The sequence below is a fragment of the Amblyomma maculatum genome, chromosome 3, assembly GCF_055883805.1.
Source record: "Amblyomma maculatum isolate TAMU_Amacu chromosome 3, ASM5588380v1, whole genome shotgun sequence".
Taxonomy (NCBI): domain Eukaryota; kingdom Metazoa; phylum Arthropoda; class Arachnida; order Ixodida; family Ixodidae; genus Amblyomma; species Amblyomma maculatum.
In genome coordinates, this window is record NC_139346.1 from 33152462 (window position 1) to 33165543 (window position 13082).

A 13082-nucleotide genomic window follows, 5' to 3' on the forward strand; every position below is an offset into this window, starting at 1 on the left:
CTAGTAACCTCGATTGGTCCCTCCATACCCAGAACATAATTAAAAATGCTAAACGCATGCTAGGCTACTTACGTCGCAACTTTTATAATGTTCCTTCTCACTTGAAACTGTTACTATACAAAACATTAATAAGATCTAAACTTGAGTATGCTTCACCGGTATGGGACCCTACTCATGTGAACTTAATTACTGATCTCGAGATGGTTCAAAATAACTCTGTACGTTTTATTCTTGCTAACTACAACCGAACAGCCAGTATAACAGCCATGAAGACTAATTTGTGAAGACTCTACTGACATCGCGCAGAAAAGTTTTCCGCATAACCCTGTTCCACAAGTTGTACCATCATCCCGCTCTTCGTGATCGCCTAATTCCCCGTCCAATTTATGTATCCCATTGCATTGACCATCAACACAAAGTTGGAATTTTATCATGTAACACGAAATGCTTCTCACAATCTTTCCTGCCGCGAACCTCACGAGACTGGAACCACCTTCCCGCAAAAATTGTTGGCATTACTAACTATGAGCAGTTCCGCGTAGCTCTAGCTAACATTGTATACTCAGGTGCTATTTGACATTCATGTACATACTGTACTCTCTTTCATTTTTTGTGTATTTACCACTCCCCCTCTGTAATGCCACTGGCCCTGAGGGGGAATGTAAATAAATAAATAAAAAAATAAATAATAAGCTCCTAAAATTCCCCAAACATGTCGCAAGGCGGTATTGCTTGGTACGTCCTGATGAAGTAATTTTGGGTTTCATTTGGGATGTTTTGGGGCTTTTGCGGGACTTCTCAGGACTTCCCTAGACACTACTCCTTACTGGGGACCCTACCGTTGAGAGAACGGAATTACGCTTCGTCGACCACGACCACGTGTTGTAACAGCAATACCACGCAGATGTACAGCCGCTACTCACGTACACTTTAGACAGCGACCAAGGCGGGAATTTTCTGCTGTTGCTGGTGGTGACGATGGTCTGTACCTAAGCATAAGGAAAGCACTTGCTTTCGTTTCCTGGCTTTGCTGCGTGAACGATACGATTGCACACACTTGCACAACCTTTAAGAGTGTCTTTTAAGTACCTTCTTGTGACCCTCTAGAGATCTTAAGAGACGAGATCATTTCATCGCATATTTAATGGTCCCGAAAGAATTAGTGTAAGACATAAAAACGCAGAGCAGAAAAGCGATATAGAGAAGACGAAGATAGAGAGAGAAAGAGAAGGCGCGGCGGCAGCGTCACATGAAGAAGCGCATGTGGCTCTTTCCTCCGGGCGTGGGCCGTGGCGTGGTTGAGAGTCGCTGCACCTCGGCCGAGACGACGCCACACAGGACGAGCGCGGCGGCGCAGTAGCTGCTCAGGGGAACCGGCTCGGAGGCTAGGAACGTCCAGCTGAGCGCGCATGCCATCATCACGTCCATGGCGTACTTGTACATGTTCGCCAGGCCCTGGTCTGTCTCGCGCGCCTTGGACACGAAGAAGACGTAGGCGAACGCCATCTGGCTCGCCACGCTCATCTCGCCCATATCCACCTGCATGAAACGACTGATGAAGGTACTTCTGGAGCGAAATCGCTAGCGCTGTAATTTCTGAGATCAGAATAAAAAAATCTTTCCGAGGTCAAAAAAGTGACAGCCGGGGCTGTGCAGGAAATTATCAGGAGTTGTTCTCGGATACTTTTTGATCGCTTGCAGAAGCCCTGAGGAAATACGCTAAAACACGACACATAAGAAGGACAGGATGAGCGCTCGTGCTGTTCTATGCATCCTCTTGTGTGTCATGCTTTCAGCGCATTTTCCATGCGATGTGCAGTGAACTTTGTGAACATAGTGCACTCAGTTGTGACCCATCTGAAAACACAAGACAATAGCTACAGGAAAAAGGTAATAAAAGGTTAGGGCGAGTGTTCTCACTCTTGCAGAAACGTTCGAGGGTGCCTTTCAATTAAAGCGTAAGAAAAGCTAGGCGGCTTTTGAAAACGTGTTGTGACGAAAACCCGGATGTCTAAAAAGTTGCAACTCAGATGTATATTGCCCCACTGTTATTACTGGCGCCGCCATATGGCTAGCTCGGGCGACTGGCACGCACTCTTTTTCGCTCGCGGTGCTCGCTCGCCAGTCGGTTAGCCAGCCCTGCCTTCTTTTGCCGGTGCTTTTGCGTAGTTGTAAGTAAACCTGCCTGCCCAGTTCTAATGGCTTTGTGATAATATTACACATAGACAGCTTCGAGCCTTCTTGAAGCACTGCTTACTAAGCCAGTATTGGTGACCTTAGTCTTTTAAAGAACATCTAAGTAGGTTTTGTTCAGAATAGGTTTTTAGTTTTTATGCAATATAGGACTGGCTTAATGCGACCTTTCTGGAACTGCACAATGTTTAAGAACTGCTGAGCTCTATTTTGCGAAATAATTTATTTAAATCTCAGAGCAATGATCGATTGTCTGAAATAGCGAGGACAGTGAGGACACATTACAAAGCGCGTGCGACTGTAGTAATGAGCTGTAAATGGACGTGCGCTACGTGTGAAAGCATGCTTCCTCTAAACACTGAGTTCTTGCTTATTGAATACAATCCGGATACACGTACACGCAAATAAGAACAACCAGGAAATTAATAGGTTGTCATTGAGGAGATCATTTAGGTTGCTTGGTTGACAATAAAGGGTTAAACATTTGAATGCTTTGATAAGCAACTGAAAGGTAACTTCAGCTCTGTTTGGTAGCCTCCAGATATGCAGAATGTTACAGAAACCAAAAGAAAAGCTGTGTGCAGCTATAATGGCTTATCATGAGTCAGAAGCAAGTTAAGCTAGCTAGGCCATGTCAGGACATGACACGTATTTAAAAAGTCTTCCACCCCACATAGAAACAAAAAACATGAACACAAAATTTGGGCATTTTTAAGTGAAGTTCAGTCGTCTCTGACTCTTTGTGACCCTATCCATATCATGACAAGCTGTCCGGCCGACCTTTCAAATATTACGCAGATTCAGCTGCCTTAAATATGCCATGTAACCATCGTGTTCGCTGCATACGCCTTCTCCGGTGTCCCTCAATCTTTCTCAGCATCAATGTTTTCTCCAGTGGCTCCTCTCTTCGCATTAGCTGACCAAATGAGCTGAGCTTTAACTTTTAAATTTGACCTTCCAATGAGCAGCTAGGGTTTATGGTCGCCTGTATCGGTTGGCTTGGTCTTCGGTCGATCCAAGAAAATCTCAAGTACCCGCCAGCCCCACAATTCAAAAGTGTCGAATATTCGGCGATCAGCCTTCTTCACAGTACAACTCTCCCATCCATGCATCACAAGTGAAAAAACCATGGTACGAGCTACCGGTATCTTGGTTGACAGTGTGATGTATCTTCTCGTTACTAGGCGGTCGAGGAGGCTGGCCATGGCTCTCTTTTCCAGAAGTAGGCGTCTCTTAATTTAATGACTGCAGTCACCTTCCGAGGTAAACTTGGAGCCCAAGAAGAGAAAACCCGTCACGGCTTATACTTCTTGTCCCTGTATGCTTCAGCACTTGATAGGGCAAGAAGCCATGACCTTTGTCTTCTTAATGTTCAGTTGAAGACCAAACTTCTTACTTTCTCCTTTCCCGCACGTCAGGAGTCTCTTGAGTTCCTCCTCACTTTCTGCCATTAAAGAGGTATAATCCGCTTATCTAAGGTTGTCGATCGGTTTTTCAGCAATCTTCAGCTGACGACTCGTCCAGGCCGGCATTCCTCATGATGCACTCAGCATATAGGTTAAATAGGCAGGGTGACAGTATGCAGCTTTGTCTCACTCCTTTCACAATCAGGAACCAATCAGTCAGACCACGCTGAGTTCTGTCTGTAGCCTCTTGCACTTTATACAAGCTCCCTAGGAGACCGATGAGGTGAGTTCGAACTCCCATCTCTTGGAGAGCTTGCCACAATCTGTCATAATCTACGAAATAAAATGTTTTCGCATTATCAGAGCAGAAGTAGATAGGCTCCTGGAACTCTCCTCAAGCATTCTTAAGTATCGCCTTCCAAAATTGTGACGCTGCAGCGCTAATGACGGCGCCTGTGGTAGGGGTAACATAAAGAGACAGGAAACGTGCAGAGTGGGTCAGAGAAATAACTCAAGCCACTGACATTCTAGCGGAAATCAAGAAGAAGAAATGGGCAGGACATGTAGTTCGAAGAGATGATAACCGATGGTCGCTTAGGGCAACAAACTTGATTCCAAGGGAAGGAAAGCGTAGCAGGGGGCAGCACAGAGTTAGATGGGCGGATAAGGTTAAAATGTTCGCAGGGGCCAAGAGGATGCAGCTAGACAGGACTGGCTTAATTGGAGGAATATGGGAGAGGCCTTCGCCCTGCAGTGGGTATAGTCAGGCTGATGATGATGATGATGACGATCACATAATGAGTCACATAATGGGCTTTTGCCGCGCGAGGCAGACTTATTGTTGTCCGATGGCGGAACTTATCACTGCCACATCGAAGTAACTATTTGAGACCTATGACTCCTTCCGAAGCATTTCACCCCAAAGAGCCGAGCACCAGGCCGGGGGAAGTTTGTACCCATTGAAAAGCCTGTGGGTACCCGACGGCGCCAGGGATCGAACCTGGTACCCCCCGAACACGAGGCGGATGCTCTACCACAAGGCCACGCTTCGGCTCTATAAACCGCAGCCTGCTTTTTTCTGTTAGTCCGGTTTTGCACGTGATTAGTTGTTCGAAACTTTAAGCCCTCGAAGGAGCACCAGCAGGGTTAGCAGAGCCTCTTCGAAACGCACACCCCTGAAAGAGCCGGGCGCCGGGCCGAGGGACGCTTGTACCCAATTTTGCCGGAGGGTGTCCGGCGGCGGGTTTCGATCTGACCACCTCCCGCAGTCGAAACGGGGGCCCAAACCACTCGGTCACGACTGTGGTAATAGAACCGGTGGTAGTCGGCACAGATGCCTGCCGCGTTAAGACCAATCAGCACGTACGCACGGATGGGGTGGGGTAGCAGGTGACGATGACGGATCGCGCTATGCTAAATCTCTCTAATGTCATGACTGATTTTACGCAACACCAGCGCCGGCCGGCTTTAACTGGCCGAACCAAGCGGCGCACAGCCCCTGAGCGTGGGAATTTCGCCATACATCAGCCTTGTCGTGAAATATGCGGGAAAAGATTGTGACACTGTAATTTTTCTCTCTAACGCTGAAGCACCATGCGCTGAAGCAGTGAGGTTCACCTGTGTGAGGAGCAGACGCGGGCTTTCCAGCACCCTGGCGGCCAGCATCGCTGAACAGATGACCGCGATGAAAGAGGAGTGTAGCAGGAGCACCCCCTGCGGCACATCGGTGGTGGCGATTGAGAAGAGCTGCTGCCCCGCCACCAAGCAGGCTGACAGGAAGGCCCACAGGAATCCCACCAGTCGTTCGGCGCGCATTTTCTGCTCTGCTTCCTGCTCGTACAGCAGCAGTCCGACGGCCGTCATAATGCACGCCTGCCAGCAGAAGAGGCAGGTGTGAGGTGCATCGCTGCCGACTGTGCTGATGCTTGCAGTAATTCAAACTCAGTGGCACAGAAAACATTGACTCTTCGTTGGAACAGAGCTATATAGTGGTCGACTGACTGAGGCGTAGTTAGACGTTGAAAATGGCTTTGAAAGATTGGCGGTGAGCGTACACTCATAACAAAGTTTACGACTGCGAAATTTGCGGGAAATCTGCTAAATGAATGCAGCTGGCATTACAGCCGAGCCCTAGATAAAATTTTCCGTAGAATTGTTTGTTTTAGTTTTCCTTTTCAACATAAGTAATTTTTCTTAAAATATTCTGACTGCAAAGTCCTGAAATTTTGCATCAGAGTGGAAGTGGTGATGTTTCCACAATGATGAATAGAATTATTCGTGTTGAGAAAGAAAAGAAGCCCCTTTTCACTCTGCGTGCTATAAAACTGGCACACGGAATGTTTCATTTTTAGTCACGAAAATAAAAAAAAATTCATATAGACGCTTGTTTCTAGTGTGGCTCATTTAAAAAAAAAATGAAATCTATGAAAATTTTTATTTGCTGACGCCTAACAGCTCCCACATTTTTTGCCCGATACAGCCACTAAAAGGACTCCAGCATAGTTTTAGAACTCGCTTTATACATTTGATGAAGGCTAAGGAAATGGTCCATAAACAAACGACCTAACCTAGAAATTGCTGCTTTTTACAGAATATGCAAACATATACAAGAAAATGCAAACAGCTGCCTTTCCGCTCAGTCTCATCAGAAGAGTGACAAACGAATGCGTTGTTATAGTCGCGCATACTTAAGTGTAATAATTTTTTGAATGCTCAAGACATGCTCTCTTAGAAGGTCAGAATATGCCAGTGTATTAGTTTAGAAAATAAAGAAATGCAGCCAGCGCCGATAGGCGTTTATATGTTATCAATCGCAGCCTCATTTCACACAGGTCTCGCCGAGGCGAATTGTGTGATATACCATCCACGTGTGTCTGCAACCAGTGGTTCGCCAGATACGCACTCCCCTGAAAACCTGAATTTTGACCATTTTGAACCCCCAAATGTCGATGGTACGACTCCCCCATCAAAATAAGAGCAGATTTAGAATTGCAGTTTTACGCGTACGTACCCGACTTATCGTTAGACACCACTTCGGTTTCTCTATCAATCAATAGGGTCACAATTTTAGAGCACTTGCATATCTATATTAATATATAAATTTGAGCGCACCACCGATCGGCGTTCGATCGAAGAGCTTTAGCTGTCCAAAGCGGGTCCCCTCTTAGTGGTAGGCATGTACGTTTGATTTTCACTCCCAATTCGGGTATCAAGATGTTGAGCACGTAACCACGACTCGTTTTGTATCATCCGCCTACTGGTTCGCCCGCCATACCCGACACGGTGGCTCAGTGGTTAAATGCGATCGGCTACTGAACCAGAGTACCGGGGTTCAATCCGACCGCGGCGGCTGCATATCGATTGACGCGAAATGTAAAGGCGCCTGTGTGCTGTGCGATGTCAGTGCACATTAAAGATCCCCAGGCAGTCGAAATTATTCCGGAGGCCTCCACTACGGCACCTCTTTCTCTCTTTCTTCTTCGGCGCGGTTCAAGTGCCAACCGACTGAGTGTGACTGATAATGCACCTTTCTTTTCCTCTAAACCAATTTAATTTATCGCCATGGTGGGCGGAAGTTACACCCTCGTTACGGTTGCAATGACCAGAGGTCGTCGGTACGACTACGTCACACATTTTAAAGCTCGACTCGAGCAGCAATTTTGTGTGTATGAACACAACGAATCATTTAGCACCGGTCCAAACCTCGGAACTTAAGGTAGACGCCATCTTGGATCGCTAGAGTGGCACACCACCATGATTAATACTGCTTCGGACTTGGAGATATCTGGAGCCCCGGAAAACCGACAGAAATCGCCAAGCGTGAGAAGAGCTCACGCTCTTAAGAAGACACCTCGTTGCATGGACTGAGGACTAGTTGGTAGTTGGCCAGTATGTAAAAGCGCATACCAAGACTAGCCATTAAGGAGAAGAGAGGACAAACATGAGCTCTAATGTAGCCCGAATGATCAAATAAGCTTCGCTTCCGGTGCGGATATGCGCTGTCTTCATATCACGTCATATAAAAGCGATGAACGGGACGGCGACTTAATCTTAAGGTAAAATAGAATGAAGGACGAAAGCAGCGAGAGGATGAGCATAAAAAGAAAACCAAGGAAATGCCAAGAAACCAGTATTTTTTGTCAGGTCATATCAGTTTAACTTTGCCGCCCGATTTCGTGGTGTATATAGCATGCCGCACGACCTGGAGAGATTCATGCCTCCTTCCATTTTGTCGTACCTATTGCCCCAGACACCTCCGATGCGAAAACATCGACGGACATAAAGATTGAGGTGGTAGGTAAAGAAGTACCGAAGGTGAAAATATTAGGATTGATCCTTCAGGCCAATGGGTACAATGGAGAGGTCATAAAGAAGCTAGAACATCACGCGATACAGACTCTGGGGCTTATTAAAAGCATAGCAATCAAGGGTAGAGTACTTAAAGAGAGAAACTTCACGAAACTAGTACAAGCGTACGTGATTAGCAGAATTAGCTATGCGACGCCATACTTGGATATCAAAGCGGCGGAGAGAAAAAGGATAGACGCCCTCATACGCAAATGCACAAGGAGAGCACTAGAGCTACATATGTGTATCTCAACGGAGCGACGGCTCGCTTTGGGAGTACATAATACGTGGAGGGAGTCAGCAGAGGCGGTTTAAGTTTCTTAGAGAGAATTAGCGTGATGAATACGGGCAGAGTAATTCTTGCGAAAGTAGGAATAAGCCCGGAGAAAGGATTGAGAAAGTAGACATGCAGAGGGAGATAAGGAACGCCTTGGTAGTCCCCCCACTTCCTAAAAATATGCATCCGGATTTTAATAAAGAACGTAGCGAGAAGCGAGCGGAGGCCTTAAAGCTAAGGTTCGGAAACATGGATGACGGCCAGGCAGCCTACGTTAGTGCGGCTGGAGGCCAAATCGGGGCGGCAGTGGCTTCGGTCGTAAACGGCCGAGGAGTGCCAGTTTCCGCTGCGGCTAGCCGGGGACGCAATGTAGAGGCTTCGGAGGAAGTGGCGATCGCTTTAGCTTGCGCAGGAACAAAAGCAAAATTCCTCATAAACGACAGTAAGACTGCCATTCAAAATTTTGGAAAAGGCAGGATCTCGCAAGAGGCGGCAAATATCCTTAGCCAACAACCACTGAACAGGAAAATGCAGATATGCTTGACACCCGCGCATGCTGCCGTCCCTGGCAACGAGGCGGCCCATGAGCTAGCTCAAGCACTCTACTTCCGGGCAGACATGGGACCCCCCTACGACTGGGGTAACGTGGAGTGGTTGCTAAATTACGAGAAAATAACCAACCATTATCAATTGAATGACAAAGAAGCTGCTGCATGGAGGCGCTTGCAAACTAACACGTTCATGAACCCGGTCTTGGCGTACCATGTGTACCCTGAGACGAGAGATCTTGATAGATGTAGTGATCGTGGGGCGAAAGGGACCCTCGACCACATGATATGGGAATGCCCGCACTCTTCCAGGGTGGGACAAAATACAGTTAGTAGATAGATCTGGCAGACTCTGCTGCAAAGCTCAGACCCTGAGCTCCAGAGGAACATCGTCCACTTGGTGGAAAAGGCTGCCATGGGCCAAGGCCTGCCAGCCTGCCTTTAACGCGGCGGCTCCCGTCTCCCAGGCCTACGTGCCTGGGGTGGCTTCTTCTCGGCTTCTTCTGGTGTAAAATAAAGTTTTTCAATCAAATCGCGGTGTATGTATACTGTACTTCCAGTCGAGATACGATGACCCCCGCACCCTTTATAACTCTGGAAGTAGAAGGGTTTTTTCTAGTATATACTTGCAGGGTTAATCACACATAGCGCTAACACGACTCCCGTGGTTGCATACATGTGGAGCGTTATTACATCCAAACCAGTAGCAAACTAATGCAGAGGAAAGATGACATAAAGCACCACCTCGACGTACCTCTCCTTGTGCGCCACTGTGCAACGATTCGTGGCATGGCGCTGAAGATGCATGTGGCTATGCGGAGTAGTGTTCCCACTAAGGGCTCTGTACGTATCTCAAGCATCTCCTCTCCTATTATTTCACATTCACTAGCCTAACGACGGTCTTTGTACTGCCAGTCTTGATGCCACGTTATTAAGACTACCGGGTAGCATGGGAAGGCTCTTGCACAGTTGTTCTTGTGTTCGGTCATGTTACAAGCGGCGGTTGCGGCAGAAATTTGGGACGGCCTCGTCACTGTGTTACAGTGGTACGGCACTCGACTTCTGTGCCTAAGAATGCGAGATCGAATCCCGGCCACGGCAGCTGCTTTTCGGAGGAGGCGAAAAGCAAGGCGCCTGTGTGCTATGCGATGCCAGTGCACGTTAAAGAACCCCATGCGGTCGATGGTCGAAATTTTCGGAGTCCTCCACTACGCCGGCTCTAATAACCTGAGTCGCGTTGGGTCGTTAAACACCAGAAAACAAACCAGACCAAACAAAGAGCCGTCCAAAGTTAGCCTCTGTGGTCGGGCTGGCGCTGGTGAACATGCTGTAGACCGGCCTCCACACATTACGTATACGTTTAGATGTAGAACAGAAAACAGCCGCCGCAGTAAAGTAGCTGGAAGAACACAGTACTCTCATGCAGAGGTCGTATATAGGTTAGGATCTCGCGGGTGGCATGCAGTTGCACTTTCTTTGTGCGATCATCGAAAATATCAGGCGATCAACTCTTCACTCTGATCAATACCAGCGAATTTCCCCTCCCCTCTTGGCTTCGACGGCTGATAGCTTCTCACCTTACCTGTTCGTATATACGATGAGCTGCAAACCCGTTCGATGGGATAACAGCGCGAAGGACAAACAAAGAAGCAGAAGAATCACAGGACGAGCGCTGCCTGTAGTTATTCAGTACTGCCTGTGGTTCTGCTCCTGCGTTTGTCTTCTGCGTTGTTTGCTCTTCAGTATGTTTCACCAACCCGCCCGTTTGGACATAGTGTGAAACCCGTTAGGTGTGTGAACTTTCTAACAAGACTGCGCTTACTTCAGACTTGAGGAAACTCTGATTTTGCACTTATCTTTTCTAGACCCGCGGTACAAAGATCTAAAAACCGACCGCGTCTACACCGCCGCGGTTTGCTAAGGCATACTGCCCGTGTCTACACAGCCAGCAGCATGCCTTATTGCTTTGACAGCGTAGGCCAGCGCTGCCAAAGTACAATAGCGGAGCCGAAAACAATGCACTGGCGGTTTAGAGAGATGCTTATGACAATTTATCGTTCGCGAGGGTTATCCGTGGTTTTGCATTGTTTTTCTTGAAGTTTACAGGGTTTTACTTGGGTTGAACTTGCTTACCCTCGTTGATATATCTTATAGTTCATGTTGCCCAAGTTGGTAGGAGTCACACGGACATTCAGCGCCGCTTTAATAAAGCTGTCTAACTCGGAATTCAAGGGTCCTGGTGGGTTAGATTTCCATAGTAGGGCCTAAGTTGGCAGCATTTGCCAAATTGGCCATGGCTTGTGCAGTCACGACGTCACACAAATCACCGACCAGATATGAGCGTCGCTGCTGCAGGAGCAAACACGGACAACGACTTACCGCTGGATTGATAGCCCCGAGCATAACGCACTAAAATTGCGACACAGAAAATTAAATATAACTTTGACTGTCTCGGAAGGGAGTAGCCGTTTTCTGTGCTTGCTCCTCGGTCGTCTTCCACGTGTGTAACGCCAGAGGATGCGGCTCTCACCAGCGAAAAAAACATCCAGCCGGGCCGACGCTGAGACGACGGGGCGATCGCAGGCAGCCAGGTCAGCACGGGCGCCATGCTCGTCAGCGCGGCCGAGTCCACGATGCGCAGCTGGTGCAGGGACATGAACCTGCGCACCACGTGTCAGTGTCATTCCGTTTTGTTTTTAACAGTAACTTTTTTATTAGCAGAACCTGTTGGCAAGTATCATCGCTAGCTCTCTACCGGGGAAAAATGAGCTTCAATAGGATTTTAAGCAGTAGAACGAACTTTTTTTACATTGTGACATTGAAATAATGTGGGTGCTAGTGTAGCTAACACTGAAGGCAAAGGGCGCGGTGTTAGGAGCACACCATAACCTCTTTTTCTATCCTTTGCGTTAGCGTGCTGGTGTTTCTATTGTACGTGCCTCTTCAGGCACAGTAAATCAAGGCCGGCAAACCTTGTTAGGCAGCAAAGATACTTATTCAACATCCCTTCAGCTCACGACCATGAACGTTACTTGATATAGACTTCTGGTATTTTTTATTATTTAATAATTGCTAGCGTATTCGGCAACAAGCGGTCATGTGCATTTATTCTTACACACTTTTTAGTTACACAGGTGGTTATCTTTCTAAAAAAAAAAAAGAGCTTGAAAAATGAAAGTGGATAAAACAGCTGTACTATCGCATCGCAGAGCACGTCGCTAAAGAACATGCGATTACCACGGCATTTCAGAAAGCTGTTTTCTAAAAGGTATAATTTAAGTAAAAGAAAACTGCCTTACATGGGTAAAAGATACTGCATAATTGAAATAAACCTAGTGCTCTTAATATGCCTATCATCCACCGACGACTGCGTAGCCAGAAAAGTAAGCGATGGGTAAATTGAGGTGTAGGAAGAGGGACATTAGCATTTTTTTGTTAATCCGAGGACGAAGTTGCGAAGAGTGGAGCTTGCGGGCAGTGCCGACGGATCGATTTGTATACGATCATATGTGGTACAGACCGTCGTCTTAGAAAGAGAAATGTGAGGTGCCGTATATACCTGGCGGCGAAGGCCACGGCGGTGGTAAGTCCGCGGACGACGACGGAGACGTTGACGCCGAACGTGGTGCGCGGACGGATCATGCGAAGCGAGCAACTGAGTACGCCCACGAAGGCGCCCACGGACACGTAGAAGAGCAGGCGCACCGTGTGCTCCAGTTTGCCGTTGCGGCGTGCCATCACCGCCAGCATGGTCCACATCAGGCTGGAGCCCAGCATCAACGTGATGCGCTGCGGAGGCATGCATCGGTGTCAGACGGCGCGTAAAGCTTATCGTTGGCGTCTTGCATTGTAGCAGCGACGTCTTGCACTAAACTAAATCCCGCGTTTACCTCCAGGCCAACAGAAAATTGACGCATGTATGCAGAGTTGACAAATGCTGAAACGCGACATACTGTAACGTGATTTCTCCGCTGTTCCTCTGCATAGAATCGGAAGTGTCGGAATATGTATAAGCAGCGGAACTTGTGTCACATACTGTCTTCTAGCCAAGTAATATGAAATCCGTGGTGCGCGCATAAACTATCATGGAGGCACGGGGAAGGTAACCTCCTCGTGAACGAGTGCCAAAAGTGCATTGCTATAACAAAGTAGTAGCGTACATCTTCATTTCTCTTTCCCGCCTGACTTAAGCTTTCGGCGTCGACTGGCGCGCGGGACGGAGTGCATAGGTGGGGAGTCGCACCTCTATGGAAGAGCTGTCCAACACTGTGGCCACGGCGGCCGGCACACTGCCAGCTTGGCTGACAGGCT

General features: G+C 47.8%; 1 protein-coding gene across 1 annotated transcript; it reads right to left on the reverse strand.

The window, feature by feature from the left end:
• Positions 1-1153: 1153 nt before the first annotated feature.
• On the reverse strand, positions 1154-12560 carry LOC146194478 (uncharacterized). Its single transcript, XM_084596057.1, has 4 exons — positions 12331-12560; positions 11302-11431; positions 5217-5471; positions 1154-1539 (listed from the first exon to the last, which is right to left on the reverse strand). The coding sequence occupies exons 1-4, from the start codon at positions 12546-12548 to the stop codon at positions 1246-1248; spliced, it is 897 nt and encodes a 298-aa protein (XP_084452183.1). The 5' UTR covers positions 12549-12560; the 3' UTR covers positions 1154-1245.
• Positions 12561-13082: the final 522 nt, after the last annotated feature.

Coding starts and splice junctions, on each gene's coding strand:
- LOC146194478 (XM_084596057.1), bottom strand. CDS start 12,548: ATGCTGGGCTCCAGCCTGATGTGGACCATGCTGGCGGTGATGGCACGC. Junction 11,432..12,330: donor GCCGTGGCCTTCGCCGCCAG/GTATATACGGCA, acceptor CGTGGTGCGCAG/GTTCATGTCCCTGCACCAGC. Junction 1,540..5,216: donor CGCGTCTGCTCCTCACACAG/GTGAACCTCACT, acceptor CGTTTCATGCAG/GTGGATATGGGCGAGATGAG.